Here is a 16,233-nt window from a genome sequence, read left to right on the forward strand (position 1 = left end):
GAGGCAGAAGCAGGAGGATTAAGTCTGTATTGGGCCACACAGCAATTTCAACTTCAGTCTCAAACCTTATGGGCTAGAAGGATGACACTCAGTGGTCTAGTACTTGCCTAAAATATGAAAAGCCCTGGATTTGATCTCTAGCACCTGCCCTCTTTTTCCTATACCTCCAAATAACCATAAAAACCCCAAAACCCAGATCTGCCATTAAAGGATCACAAATACTTTCTCCTGCACCTTCCCCACTGTTAGCTTCATTCCCCAGTCTCACCATCCACAAACCTGTCATTTTTTATACTAGTTCTCCCCAAAAGCCATTTCTTAAAATAAGACAAGACAAAAGAAAACAATCTAACTTTATTATTATTTTGTGAATAAGGGTGCAGGCATGTATATAGAAGTCAGAGGACAACTCTCCTTTCATCTTTATGTGGGTTCCAGGGACTCGGATTAGATCATCAGGCTTATGCAGCAAGTGTTTTTGTCCACTGAGCATCCCCTCATCTTCCCAAGGCCATTTCTGGCTCCCTGAGTCTCTCCTAGGCGCTTCCATCGTATCCTAGAGTTCTTATGAAACTTTCCATGGGCTGATGACCAAGAGGATCCCACATCACCTGGCTTGTTCATTATTGAAATCCCAGTGCTAGGAACTAGTTGGTGGTTAAAAAATGCTACTTGATGACTGAGTAGATGGACTCTGGGTGGCAGCTGCTACATTTTAGTGAATGATTATAATATGCTTGGCAATATGCTAGTTAGTTACTTGGTGCTCATGGTTTCTAGTCCTAAAGAAAACCAGGCAAGTTTGTCCTTTTCATCTTTCTTGTGCATTTGTGTGAAAATCATGAATCAGAGGCTGGATCACATAGCTGGCTCATTATAAAATTTGTAGCTGAGGTTTACCTATTACCATACATCAACATCCTTGCTAGCCACACTGATATGGTGCCCTTTCTCTTCCCCATCCCATTCCAGCTATCTACACTGTTTTCTCATTAGCATCAAGCATCTGATTTTGGGGCAGAGCAAGCAAACCTGTTTTTCCACTATGTGAAGAAATCAACCTGGATTTTTTCTTTCTATTTGATCGCAACTCTTCCACTGTGTTCTTCTGATGCAAATGGGTCTATTGAATGGCTGGCTTTCATTCATTTTTCCTATGCCTGATGCAGGGCTTGTGAGAAAGCATTGGTGTGAGGCTGAAAGATGTGAATGAGTTGAGATTTTTGAGTTCCCTTCTTCAAGGACAGTGATGCACAACATTGATAAAACTACAAAAGGCATCACCTGGGTACATTAGCAAAAGGCCCTTCTCAGGAATTTTTCTTTTGAATGGTTGTACTGGGGTCTCTAAGACCACCTCAAGAAGTGAAGTCATTGTTTGTTGGAAAATTTAGCAGTTGTTCTAATTAATTTCTTTTAGGCAAGGGAAAATAGTCCAGGCTGCAGTTGATGTCTAGCTTCTTTCTTGCTATAAACCATAGGTTTATGGTTCCTATGTGCTATAATGAATACTATAGTTATGTTAATTTTATACACAGAGATGGCTTTAAATGTAGAGTGGACAGAGGGCAGGAACCAATGTCCTGAGGCACTGGAGTCCTCTCTCTAGGTGACCTTACATTGTTTTATCTGTGGTATCCTGAATATTCCTTTGACAGTCACCTATAAAGGGTGATTAATCAACTTATTTCCTAAATTGTGGGCTTATAGTAATTTTTAATGGCCTACCTATGGATGATTGTTTTAAAGGATTCATTTACTTCCTATTCTTTCTGGGGGGTGAGGAGTACAGATAACAGGTAGGGGAAATGGAAGGCTAAGATGGGAGCTTGCTATGTATCCTATACTGGCCTCAGGCTAGCTTCAAACTTGTGATATTTCTGCCCCAGCATCCCTTGTGCTAGGACTGTAAGCATATAACTATGTACTCCTCTCTTTTACTTTCTTGTTTTTTTATGCAACAAAAAAGGAAAGTCAGTCTATTGACCCTGAATTTATAGTTTATTCTCACATGCTGTTGTGTATTGCTTGACATTTTAAGTTGCCTTGAATATCGCTGTTTATGTGTACAGAGTTTTTATGTTGCCATTAACTTCATTGCTACTTTTACAATTACTGTCTCCTACTAATGTTTCTCCCATTTTGTTATTAAGTAAATATGAAAACTAGAAGTGGAGAATAAGCAAATTAGGGCTTCTTTCTAAGAAAAAATGGAGGGAGTATTTAAAAATAGTTATATAATTATGATTTGCTTGCTTTTTAAAAGCTCTTTTATTCACCTTTCCATAAAGGTTCAAATTGTCCTTTGCATTTATTTCATTAACTGAAAGGAAATACCCACCCACCTACCCAGCACCCTCTACTGGCTAGAATGAGGTCCTGAGAGGCTCAGCTCTGAGGGGTAGTAGGCTTGAGGAATGCACCTGTGATGAGGAAAGGAAAGATTATCGACACAATGGAGGTATTTGGCTGATCTCTTGATGGGTAATAACTTACTCTGAACAGCCAATCTTTGAGGTGATTACTGTTATCATTTCCTTTTAAGGATGCAGAACGAATCAAGGACACACAGTAAATGAAAGGTTTACCCTCTGTAGGCTCTCTAGGTACCTGCACTCATCACTCATTGCTTCTACTCTGTTCTTCTCTTTCTTGCTTGGCATGTTTAAGGAATCCTAAAGCCATATTCATATGTGACTTGTGTCAATATTTTGTGATTATGTTTTGCTTGTGTTGCTTTGTTTTTAAAGTTAGGATCTCACTGCATAGCCCAGGCTAGCCACAGATTCTGGGTCTTCCTGCTTCAACCTCCTGAGTATTGGGACCAGAGGTATGCCACACCACACTTAGATGTTTAAATATTTAAGGGACTTTGGTTTGGGAATTACCCTAGGTCTATAGCAAAAGAACACGGTATGTAAATCAAGTCAGGATGTGATATTCCAGAAGCTGTGTATGAAGTTAGGGCATATCATGTAAATGTAACCTCTTAGAAACTCAGATTATGGCATAGAATCTAGAGGCAAATTTAGAATAGCATCCGTTTTTCTTTGTTTGTATTTCATAGTATCATTAGCCTGTGAAAGGATATGGCCTGGAGTTCTAGATTAGAATAAATTTGAAAAAAACAACCAATTCAGGTAACTTCCTCATAAATCTACTTTTGTTGACAAAAATATTGTGTCATGCTTTGATGTAACAGGTTGACATGTTTCTAATTCAAACCATGATTGAATCACTAAAATAATATGATTGAAAAAAAATACAAGAAGTTGTTTATGAATGTCTAAACTTCCCACCCGGCCTCCAGAACTTGGATAAATGGCTGTATACCACATTTTTAAAAAGTTTAATCCTAAGCAAAAAGTCTTACCTAATGAAATCTTGTAGCTTAAGGCTTTAAAGAAGATCTTTAACCAAAATACAGAAATATGTCCTGAAATGCTGATTTCTATCTAACCAAAAAAATAATAAAAGTATTGCAACTTAAATATATTTAGAATTGGGAAAGAGATGGTACCGCAGGGAATGACATGGATGGCTTTGCCTAGATTGGAGAGTCAAAGGGGCCCATGAGTGCAAGGCGTGGCTTTGCCTAGATTGGAGAGTCATAGGGGCCCATGAGTGCAAGGCGTGGCTTTGCCTAGATTGGAGAGTCAAAGGGGCCCATGAGTGCAAGGCATGGCTTTGCCTAGATTGGAGAGTCAAAGGGGCCCATGAGTGCAAGGCGTGGCTTTGCCTAGATTGGAGAGTCAAAGGGGCCCATGAGTGCAAGGCGTGGCTTTTCCTCCATTCATTCAGAAAACTACTGCACCTGAGAAAACAGCCAGGTAGGCTGAAAGAGCATCTCCTCAGAGCCTTGAGGAGGCTGGCAGCAAGGCAGGAGGGCTTCTTCAGTCATCTTCCTCCTTCAGAATGGAAGCTCCTTCGAGTTTCTTAATTGCAAAGCCCATGATTCAGTATAGTGGCTGTCTGCTGCTAATCTCTTCTCTGATAGACTATATTACCTTGGCTAGAAAGTCATTTTGTTTGTTTTTTAACTTTTAATTTTTTTTTTTTTTTTTTGAGGAATCAGTTTGTAGGGCAATTCATTTCGTTTCTTCCAAGGAAAGGGTCATTTTTAATAGAAAGAAAATCTTTGAAGAGCATCATGTCCTGGGTACTTTGAGAATATCTGGAAGTACTCACAACTAGGCTAAACAGACTCTAACTGGCCATGATTACTGAGCTTGCTGCTCACCTACCAAGCACTGGCCAGGTTCTGGTCCCATAACTACTTCAGCAGGAACAAAGACAAGAGAAGCAAGGGGAATCAGGCCAATTGATTCTTTACAACAAGGTTTTATTTACTTTTCCTTGACCCACCCCCTCAACAATAAAGTTGTTCATCTTCCTTTTATTTTTTAATGGTTTTCCTTTTGGATCCAAACGAGCATTTATATTACAGGATATCCACCTGACCAACATGCACTGCTGAACTCTGGTGTTAGGCGAGATGCACCAATACTCTTGAATGGGCCAGCATTGGCTGCTGTTCAATCACCTATTCTCACTACTGCAGGAGTGTCAGGCTGATACACCCTAGTGGATGCTGCCCTTAAGGGGGAGTCTTATGGGCTTGACTCACATGTTTGATAATGTGGGTGGCAGCATTTTTGACAACCTGAGGCAGAGCACCCAATTTCCCTCTTGATCCCATCCTATATGTTCATTTTCTAAGATCAAATCAAGGCCTCTCCTTGGGTCCCAAAGGATGGAGGGGATAACCTGTCATCACTTTCCCACAATGTTGGCCTTTGAGGTTAGTACCAGTGCACCTTGCCATTTGAAATCTATTCCCCACAAAACATCTTCTGTCCCCTTCATGGGCTCTTTCCCCCTCCTATGGCACATGGGCTACTAAGAAGGGGAATTTCCAATATTGGCTTACTATATGAGTTTCTGAAGTCATAGATTGTCTTTGGGCTGCATTTTGTCTCTTCCATCTGTCGGGTCTGGAAAAGATGTTCATTAACCCACTAATCTTTTGGGGATTCAACACAGTTTACCAAAAGCAACCCCTCTGAATCCAATATCATGCTAAAGCATTTACCCCAAATCTAAGCAAGAAGTAGGATCCAAAGTCAAACATCTTTAAGCCTGTCCTCTTCTGGGACTCTTTATATCATCCATGTCAAGTTTGTCTTTGTTCAATAGTGTCACTCTCTTTTTTCTTTATCACTTGTCCCTGTAAGAAATGTCAAACATACTTGGTGCATTAAGTGTTTCTCCATTGGTGGTTTCCTGGGTGAATTCTAAATCTTGGACTCAGCATGAGTGGCCTTGGACAGCTTTCTAACGCCACCAAGAGGGAAACTCCTCTGCAATTGCAGCACTTAGGGTAGCTTTGTAGAAATTTTGGATTGTTCACAAAACACCAGGATAGAAAAACACTGATTAAAGTTCAACCTGCAATCTAAATGTATACCCCTATTGTAGCCATTAAAATGCTATGCCTATGTTTTCACTAAACCCTCGGGGATCTGCTTAATGGCCTATAACTTCATATCAAAGGTAACTAAGACCAGAACTACTGTGTACTTAATTGGCAGTTAGACTACACTATTTAGCCCTCATTTCATATTACCGTTATTTTAAAAATTGATTAATGGCACTTTGACACATTTAAATGTTTTCCTTGTACATCTCATAAATATCCTTGATCGACTTGCTTTAAAGCATAGGCTCTTGAGCAATATAGACTATCACCTATAAGAAATAAGAATGATGCAATCAGGATCCAATCAGGTCCAAGTCAGATGTGGCAGATGAGGATGATAGCTTCTTTTTTAGTTTAGGAGACATCATCTGAGAGAACCAAAGAGGAAGTGGTGGAACTATACAACCCAAGTTCAAATGTCTCCTTTGAGAATATAGAGAACCACCTACTTTTATCTCTAGAAAACTTGTAGAAAAAAAAAGAGAGATAAAATTTACTCATACTTCCAACCCAGGCCAGGCAATGGTCTTCTGTGTTGGTTTGTAGTTATTGGCTCTCCGACTTACACGTCCACAAAGAGAAGATGGTGGTTGGAAGTTTGTCGGAGGAATTCATCTTTTCTGATTAACGAAAACAGTGTGGATTAAGAAAAGAAAAAGACTGCTAACTTGAGAAGAATTTATGAGAAGTAGAAAGCAAGAGTAAAGCAAACTTAGCCCCAGTCCCTTAAGATGGAGGCTTCCTTAAAAAAAGGAAATGCTTAGAGGAAATGCCAAGAATTTCTCAAGTCCTTGATGGGATATGATGAGGGAAGGCTTTTTCAACTTGACTTGTGGAGACAAGTGCTTTACAATTATTAACTCACAAGCCCTCAACATACACATGAACTAATCAAGCATCAGAATTTCAATTTCCCTAACAAGGGAAAGGAAATATATACAATATCCTTACTGAAGGCACAGATGAATTGTGAAGCCTGGATAGTACTCATTATATTTAGCTTCCTATGATGTTCATTTGTCACATTGCTATATTGTTTCAACTTATCTTCTTACCAAGGAATACATTTTGTATTATGTACTGGTTAAGGATGTTCTGAAATAATTCTGTATCTTATAATTTCCTTGACTTTGACTTTTCTGGTAGGGAAGGCAGTTTTATTTTCCCCCTAAATCTAGGTTATATTTTCAGATCTTTGAAAGAGGAGTGGCAGGATATGGGGAGACAAGTGTCCAAGGTCACTTAACAAGACAGAAGACTGAGGTGGGTACAGAGATGGGAGGAGACAGCAGCTTCAGGGTTTTTGACTCAATTATCATAGCACTAATTTGACAGAAATTAATCTTAGAAAAGAAGCAAATTCAGAACACTGTAGAGCACAGATTTAGTCTTCTTGGCTGTCCTAGAGGGGGCCTGTTCCAAAATACTGGATAATCAATCAAACAAAAACTTCCAAACTGATAAAAATAAACATTAATCTCAATATGTCTATATTATCTATCCAACTCTTTCAAAACTCCATAAACAAGAACTTGAAAAAACCCAAGAATGTATTTACATAGTAGTAGCATGGCTTATTATAAAGTCTCCTTTTGCATCTAGAAGGTTAGGACACTAACCTTCCAGTACATAGCATGATAGGAGTGTGCGGGCAGAAAGAAACCTATTAAAACTAGAAGCAAGGGTCCAGACCTTACGAGAAATCATACTAGACTTTTCTGGAAGCCCCCATTAAATGAGATAACTTGAACTCTATTCAGAGATGCTTTCTAGGCCCTTGGGGTAGGTTGGACCAATTTGTGAATTTGTTGTTCTTGGAATCATGTGACTTCTCTGGAATACACATGATACAGACCAACTTAATTAAGGGGAAAAATCCCAAAACACCAAAAAGATTCACTGAAAGGAAAAGATGGCTTCCAGAAAGCAAATAGAATTATTTTTTTCCAGACATTTCCCCTCATGTAGTACATCTATGTACTATGGGTGTAGCCTGTGAGAGCTGATAAAACACCCTAGCAGTCTTTGGCCAATGGCTAAGGTATCAGCTGCTGCTGTTTGGGACAGACCTGGCTAGGATGTTCTGGATGGTTCAGAGAGGAAAAACTGCAAAAGGCTACTTACTGGTACAGACAGCACTTAACATGGGGCTGCCTCTGATCACATTCATGGAAGAGTTGGGTCATGACCCCTAAGTTAATTTTGTTTAGCTTTTGTGGAGATATTTAAAGACAGCTCATCTGAACTGAACCAGATTCTTTAGGGGTTCTTGTCTGCTGTTAATCCATCATGCTGTGACTGGACACTTACATGGAGTCAGCTGACCCTCTTCTGCCTGCTTTATAAAGTATTCCCATTTCTCTCGGAGTATGCAATTCTCTGAGGACCAGGAGGGAAGGACACACACAGGCTGGATGGGAGAGGAATCCTTCTCAAGGAACGGGCTGCTTTGCCTCAGTAGCCTCAGGCTTTGGGAAAGGTGTTTCAAAATATGGCAGACATGACCCTGTTAGAGTGATATAACTGTTGTGGAAGTTCTTTCAGGTCTCAGAAAATCTCTGCACATCAGGAGACAATCTGATTCCCTCCTACTGTCTGTCCACCTTTCCTTTATATATAACTTCAACTTTTTCAATGTTATAACTGAGCTAAGAAACAAAGTTCCCAATATCTCCCTGCTCTACCTACCTAGATATTCGATCCAAAAGTGAAATAGACATTACAGGCTTCAGAAAGAGATGTAACCAAAAAAAATCATGTTTAAAAATAAAATTAAAATTACTTAAAGTTTTGTTCCACTGTACCAAAGAGACCCAATCTCTCTGTAGTGAGCCTTCATTAAGGTACCTAGACCTTGTGTACACTTTTTCACAGTTCATTTGACATAGTCTTGTGAAGCTCACCCAGTGAGATTCCGACGACGCTTCATTAGAAAGAAGCATTCCCTAACAGCATGGCAGAGGCACATACTGCATCATGTACACTTGGATTTAACCATCTCAGCATGTGCTAACATGCAGCAAAGCAAAGACTAGGCTGAAAGGTCAAGGGGCACTCCAGTTCACACAAAGAATCTGTGGTGGTGGGGTATGGATGTAGGTGGGAAAGGGAGATACTGACTAAAGGTTGGGATATGGGGTATTCTTTGTGTAGCCTCAGAGTGAAGGGAGAAAAATGTTCAGAACACCTGGAGTCCACTTTAGGGAAACATGTTTGGGCTCTCAGGATGGGGAACAAGCTGGAACCAGAAGTGAAGATTACAGTAAAATTAGATTCCTCAGGTAGAAGTGTGGTATCACTCCCTCCCCTTGGAAACTGGCATCATGGCTCGTGTGGAGCCTGGTGGTACTAGAGGGTACCATCCCTTCATGGGCAAGTGTTTTTCTTGACACACAGGGCACATTGGCTTGAACCTCCTATCCTTTTGAAGGCTGCTCTACTCTCCTACAGATAGGAAGGTAGGGACATGACAAGCTGTCTGGAACCTTAAGAGAAAAGGCATGTCTACACACAAGCACAGTCACACCACCTCCCTGCCTGGCTGCTTCTTCTCATGCCCCCTCTTCTTCTCTCTCTTGTTTTGAGGTGATGAGGACCAAATATTTTTGATAGGGTAATGAGATATCTGACTAAAGAATTCTGCAAGAAGACTTTTCGCACCCAAAGAGTCATGCTATGTACCGGAAGATGCAAGAAGAAGCATGGGCTTTGAGAAAGCAGCTTCCTTTTAAATAGAAAGGTACAGGCTCTGATAGCTCGGAGGGAAAGCCCTGGTCAGCTACAAGGAAGAAGGTTGGCATTCAAGTTTTTTAGGAAGAAGTAGGAAACTAGAGATTATTATAATAATATTTTTGTGACTTAACAAAAATTATTTTATGTTCTGGTTTTAATGAAGGATAAGTGTTGTCCAAGATAAAAGAAACCCAAGGTAAGTTGAACAAGGAAATGTTTATAAGCTTACCAGTGCTAAAAAATAAATAAACCATGTGGTCAGTTAAATGACCACAGTTATACTTGATATCTTTACAATGCTTTGTGTGTGTGTGTGTGTGTGTGTGTGTGTGTGTGTGTGTGTATGTGTGTGTATTTAGTGGTACTATCCTTTGCAGGTGAATTCCATATCTGGTCATTGTGCTACCAGCCCACATTTCTCCCATTTATAGGGATGGCAATGCCATATCTCTGCAATTGATTCTCACAAACAACCATCTAACAGGCTTGCTGGCTCAGAATGGTCATCCTGTTGCAGGTTCCCCCTAAGGAAAGCTGCATGTCCAATATAGAGGGAAGCAATTTCTGCACACAAAGAGGCCTATAGCAGCACTTTGGCATGGAATGAGGCTGAGCAGAGAAAACCTTAAAAACAATACAAGTCCCAGCATCTGTCTTATGTAACAATCACATATATCCCTTAGGATCATGCTTGTATTCTTAGCTGCCCCTGAGCACACAGGGAGAGGACAATGGAGGTGGAAGAGGAGGATCTGAGAGTTGGCAGGCCTTAGGTTGGCCTCACTGGTCACCTGTCATGGGACTACTTTGGTTTGGGGCTGAACATGGTTCATGAAAGCTCCATCAATACTCAACAGAGAAGGCGGACTGTGGCAGATGACTGTGGCCATGTGGATGAACTTGGCTTTTCAGAACTGCTGCTATATCAGCTCAGGGTTAGAAAGAATGAGATAGAAGAATAGGAAGGAAATGTCATATGAAAAGAGAATTTTCTTCTGAGAAACGCTGCTCCTACACAAGAGTCCCAAAGGACTCTGCCAAGTCTGGAAGAGGATAAAGACTCCATCCACTGAGCTTTCAGTGTGATGGCCACTCCAGTCTCACTGGAGAGGGTCCTGTGCAGAGGCTAGAAAGGGCAGTCCTGCCCAACACCCTGCTCCCAGGCATCTGTTCACCCATTCTGATGATACTAGAGAGAAGCTTAAGGAAGGGGTGATGCATTCCATAGCATGGAGCTCTTGACTGCATTGATGGAAGTGCTTGAGGAAGGGTCGTAAGTTCCCTTGATGTTTCTGCTTTGGGGGATTAGGAATGACTTAGTGGCCTGAGGTTGTCTTCTACCCATTCTTTACTCTGGGGAGGGATGAAACCCAGGCCTGGTCCAGGGAACATTCAGAGAAAGTGGGAGCCACATCAGAGCCTGTTTTACTAAAATCAGCAGCTCAGGTCAAAACTGAGGTATAGTTACTTAATTATCTTAAAGCATCTTCATCCAGTTGACCCTCCTAATCCCCAAACCAAGCTGTATGAGCTTCAGGCTCAAGGACTTCTCCTCACAGGGGTTCCACAGGCTGATGCCCTTAGTGAACACTCCCCTGTTCTAGTCTACCAGGCTTTCTCATCTTTAGAGAAGTCATTACACAGTGACCCCCTCAGATACATGTTCCCTGTCTATTTGGAGAAGTGGCAGAGAACATGTAGTTGCTAACACTTGGCCATTCTGGGCTTGGCTTAGCACTAGCCTTGCTGCCTGACAGAGGCCTGCTGCCTGCCTCCAGCCCACTGTGGTCACAGCCCTGTCACCAACACTGAGTTCCTTTTATGCTTGTTGAAAAACCGAGTCTGCCTAGAGTCCCTTAAGTCTCCCCCTCTACCTCGCCCCTACTGTTGGGGGTTCCCTCTGACTAGCATCTAAAGGGCCAAGGCTGAGAACTGCATGGAATTCCCACACCGTGGCTGAACCCTTCTGGGTTTGGGGCCCTGGCTAATTAGAGTTAATATTACCCTTAGCAGAGCTACAGGCACCTTTGTGGACTCCGGAGAACCTCCTTATCTAGCCTACCTACCACAGCACTTACTGTGTAAGTTACAAATGTCAGAGTCTAGGACAGTACCCAACAGCACCTCCAGTTCTATTTCTTTGACCTTCACCTTCACGGTACAGGCTGCTGCTATGGCTTTTCTCACCCAGACCAGCCCTTGCTGCTGTTGCCACAGCACCTTGGGCCCTTCCACTCCAGCCCTTCTCTCCCTCCCTCCCATCTCCCATCAGCATCCAGTGCTCCTGAATTAGCATGTGTCTCTTTGGGGAAAGCAAGCCCCCCAAGATAATGCGTGAGATGCTGCTGTGGTTGCCCCTGGGGGCAGCCAAAATGCAAGAGCTGGTGAGGAGATTCTTCTCCTGCTATTTCAACTCTTCCCGCATTAAGATGCTGGGAAGTCTTCCTAGCTGCTCAGGGCAAATGAGCTTAGACACAGGTTGGCCAGATCCTGCCGCAGCTTACAGAAAAGTGGGAAGGGGCAACGGAAGCCAAGCCACCTTTGTGTCCCTTCTCCCATGGGAATAAACCCCCACATTCCTGTATTTGTTTCCCCCAGCAAAGAGGCAGGACTATGGCAGTGCCCATCTTGCAAAGGGAAATAATCCAAATTGGTGGGTTTGACTGGTTTTCCATCTGTCTTTTCCTTCCTCTTCTCTGAGGATGCATGGCGTCCTTTCTCCATCTTCCTTCTCCCTCTTCCTCCCCCCCGGGCCGCACTGGCTTCCCAATTTGGTCTTGGTTTTCTCCCTGTGAGAGAAGAGCATGCATCGGAGGGGATGATAGCCTCTAGCACTTATCGTCTTCTTCCGTGTCACTCAGGAGGTCACTGACAGCTCCACACATCATGCCAGGCCCAGGCCCCCCACGCCTCCGCCGCCGATAGTGCCCATTAGGCATCTGCCAGCTGTGCCGTAGGGGTGGCGCAGAGCCAATGGTATTGGACCGGCCCAAGCTAGTGGCTACGGCTGCCTCAAAGGTGAGTGTCTCCTCCTCGCCACAGTCTGAGGCGTGGGAGTCTTCATGGAGGGCCAGATAGGGCTCGGAGATGTAATGCTGTGGGGAAGGGTGCTGGCCTTGCTGGGGGTGCAAGGAGTTGGAAGACTCGGTCAGGCAAGCGCTGTTGCTCTCCAGAGCTTGAGAGGCCAGTGGGGATCCACCCTCACTTCCATCAGGAGGTGGAGAGATGCCACCAGTGTGTCTCATGAGGGAGCTGTAAGAGAGGAGGGGCCGAGGCTTTGGTGGCACTGGTGGGAGCTGGCGTCGACTTCGTCTTGGGGTGCTGGTGTCAGAGATAGAGGGGATGGAGCTCTCACTCAAGGAACCAGTACCCTGCATCACAGAGAAAAATGACAGATTAGGCATGGTAGGCCTTCTTGAGATCCCAACCTCTCATGTAGAAAGCTCCTTGAGTCTAGAGGTCTGGAATGGTCTGAGAGGTAGTCCCCTATACTATTCAGACCCTGCAAGGACTCAGGGATTAAATGAGTAGAGAAGTAGATGCCATCTAGATCAGAACAAATCCCTGGAAATCAAGTTCAACTAATGATGCAGGTTTAGCCACACAGGGTTTGGGGTAGACCTGGGCATGTGCTCTGACATACTGCTGTGACAATAAAGCATCCAGATGGCTAGTCAGGACATGGAAACTGCATGTTATAAGGGCATACAGGAATATCTGAAGGTGCTAGGCAAAACAGCTCCCTGAAAGGATGCTCTGAATCCCTGTCTGTTTTAGGAAATGAGTTTGAAGCAAAAGCAAATTCCCTTTCCTTCACTTTTGTAGTGGTAAATTTGTTAAACTGCTTATCCAAGAGCTTTGGATTCAAGAATGAAAGGCGCGCGTGTGCATGCATGCATGTACACTTGCGCGCTCGCGCGCGCACATACACTCACACACACACACTAATTTTGATATGCCTTGGCTAGCTCAATGATTGGGCACTTATAAACCTCTCTGCCACTAACACTCCCCTCCAGTATCCCTAAGTTAACACCTTTTAAAATCTATTATTTCTATCTCTGTTACCCCAGACCCTAAAGGGGAAGTGACCCCTGGGGCTACTTTCCTAGATTCTTACATGCCAGCAGGCCTTTGAGTTTCATCTTTCTGCTTCCCTGTCATGGCGATTCTCTCTTCTTCCCTTCTCTTTTTATTGGTCCCTTACCTGCACAATCTAAAAGTCCCTCTCCATCTCCCTGCCCAGACATTGGCTGTATGGCACTTCTTATTACCAATCAACCAGCTTGGTGTAGAGACCCTCAGACATGCATTAGAACTAATCCCCAACACCTGGTTTTCCAACTAGAGGATACTGTGAGAATCTGAGGTGGACTAAAGCCTGTTTTCTTGCCTCTCTCTTAGTGATGGCTTGCTGCCTTTGGCTTCTACAGCCAACATGCCCTATCTATCGTCTCTGCCCTCATCTGTCTTCTTTGCATAGGCCCTATAGTACCTGAGCCCAGGTGTTGGCAAATGGCTCCCAGCACTGGATTCTCAAGGTTTGTGAAACCTGTGAACCACCTGTAAGAACCTTCTGGGGTAGAGTCCTTTCAGATGTGGAATTCTGGGTTTGACTTTTAAGCAAGTCTCACTGGATTCTTCAAAGTCCCAGGGATTTGCTGTGTTAGCAAACTCCAGAGCTGGCTCTGTTCTGCAATACAATTTGGAAACCACTATTCCGTGGGTAAATTTCTGTACTGCTATGTCTCGGAATTGCTTTAACAGTCTCTTGTTCCTGGCTGACCATTTCTAACCACATGTATCTCCTATCTGGACTCCAGGAACTTTGAGAGGGTTAGGGCTGGGAGAGAAAGGCAACACAAAGAACACTGTCACACTGCTGATATTTCTTAGGCATAGACTGGGAATTAGCAAAAGATGGAGAGGTGAGATGTGCTCCTTCTCCTGAGGGCTACTCTGTAAGCAGAGTAGAGCTGTCTGACTTGCAAATTCTGGCTTTAGAGGTGAATTATCATTGCAGTTGATACTGAGAATCACACCTTATGGCTGAAAGGCCATCTTTATTTCTTAAGTCTAGCTGAATTTGTATATCTGGATACTGAGGACAGGCACGGGCTGACTTCCAGATATTGTCTTTCTTGGGGGCTGGGAGGATCTCATTTCTTATGAATTCCTGTTACCTCTGAATCTGCAAGCACAGAGCACCCAGCCTCTGTGTTCAGTGGTTATTTCTTGTGAACATCAGGCTCTGAGCTCCCAGAGGCTGATGTGAAGCAATGGAAGACTCTCCTAGGACAGTACTCCCCGCTTCCCTGCCTGCTAGAGGCTCAACTTCTCCATGTTCACCTGTCTGTTGGGGGTCTGTGACCTCCCCTCACTGGGTGACCTGGACTGGCGACGCTCTGGGGACTCCCAGTCAGCCTGGGTCCCTCGCTCCTCAGAATTACAGCGGGAGACATCTGGAGAGAGGAGGTGCTTTCGTTCTTTGGATCGGCCTCTCTCCCTGCCCCCTGAGCGGTGAGTGTCAGACTTGTGACCTGTGGAAGGTGACAAAAATAATTGGTTATTGATAATCAGCCCATTCTGGCTTGATGACACTTAACTCCAAGCCACAGATTCTACCCCAACCAGAGATTTGAACTGATTGTGTTCATTCAGAGTTCAATATTGAATCCTAACCTCCAGTGGGATGGAATGATAGGTGAGCAGCTTAGGACAGTGAGGCTCTTATTATAGAATAAGTATCCCAGAGACGGTTTGCTTCCTGTCCCTGTTCTCCTGTGAGGACATGATGAGAAGAGTAGGTCCCCACCAGACACTGTTGTCACATTGAGCTCATATTTCATGGCCTCCTGAACTGACTGAACTGCCCTGGCTTCTCCAGGCAGATCAACAGATGACTTAAAAGGGAAATGGGACAGAAAAAAGGTAGAAAATTCCACTTCTAGTGGGCAAGTAAGTCTGCAAAGGTACTACTGAGAAGACAGGCAGCAGTGAGTGGAGACCGCGTTCTCTACTTAGGCAGCAGTGAGTGGAGACGGCGTTCTCTGCTTTAGGCAGCACTGAGTGGAGACCGGGTTCTCTCCTTAGGCAGCCCTGAGTGGAGACTGTTCTCTGCTTAGGCAGCACTGAGTGGAGACTGTTCTCTGCTTAGGCAGCAGTGAGTGGAGACGGCGTTCTCTGCTTAGGCAGCACTGAGTGGAGACTGTTCTCTGCTTAGGCAGCACTGAGTGGAGACCACGTTCTCTGCTTAGGCAGCACTGAGTGGAGACCACGTTCTCTGCTTAGGCAGCAGTGAGTGGAGACCACGTTCTCTGCTTAGGCAGCACTGAGTGGAGACGGCGTTCTCTGCTTAGGCAGCAGTGAGTGGAGACGGCGTTCTCTGCTTAGGCAGCACTGAGTGGAGACGGCGTTCTCTGCTTAGGCAGCACTGAGTGGAGACTGTTCTCTGCTTCCTTTCATGCCAGATACAGTCAACAGTGTCTGTGCCAGATGGCTCATGGATTGTCTGTGCCTTACACTTGACTTGAGAAGATAGCATGAGGAAGGGGATTAGGAGGGTTCAATGAACGTAAAGCTAGCACATCTAATATTAAGGTTAGGGTGAGAACCTAGGGGTTTAACTTTAAGGGGCTCCATTCTAGTCTTCATGCTGCCACTTTCTGGCTCTAAATATGGGGAAGATCACTGGTTTTCAAGTTTGATTTCTGCATCTAGTGAAGTAAACAGAATGAGATGAATGACTTCTAACATTTTCAAAACCAGTAAAACACACAGAGAGGCTTTAAGTGAACCCCAGTTCATGAAACAATTCCAAGTAACACTGTGGGTAAAATTGGAGCTGTGGCAGAGCTCAGTGCTATTTGGGGGATGAGGTGGCTTCTATGACATTCCTATGAATCTCTGTTGTTTTATAAAGGCTAATTGAAAACCTTGATTAATGGCATTGGCATTTGTGACAAACACACAGGGCTTGGGTCAGTTTCAGGATGATACCTCAGAAAGAGCAGCATTTTGAC

General features: G+C 43.8%; 1 protein-coding gene across 11 annotated transcripts in view; it reads right to left on the reverse strand.

Moving 5' to 3' along the window:
* Positions 1 to 4,325: 4,325 nt before the first annotated feature.
* The window catches only part of Cacna1e (calcium voltage-gated channel subunit alpha1 E), a 485,364-nt gene continuing 473,456 nt past the window's right edge, over positions 4,326 to 16,233 (reverse strand). For 6 of the 11 annotated variants that reach the window (XM_031385132.1, XM_031385106.1, XM_031385143.1 and 3 more), the window contains 2 exons: positions 14,561 to 14,751; positions 12,040 to 12,582 (listed from right to left, as the gene is read on the reverse strand). In XM_031385132.1, the coding sequence (XP_031240992.1) occupies positions 12,040 to 12,582; positions 14,561 to 14,751 (734 nt within the window). Of the gene's footprint in view, positions 12,583 to 14,560; positions 14,752 to 16,233 lie in introns of all 11 variants that reach the window. The other 5 variants (XM_031385114.1, XM_031385091.1, XM_031385097.1 and 2 more) reach the window with 1 other exon arrangement.

This window comes from Mastomys coucha, unplaced genomic scaffold, assembly GCF_008632895.1.
Source record: "Mastomys coucha isolate ucsf_1 unplaced genomic scaffold, UCSF_Mcou_1 pScaffold1, whole genome shotgun sequence".
NCBI lineage: Eukaryota > Metazoa > Chordata > Mammalia > Rodentia > Muridae > Mastomys > Mastomys coucha.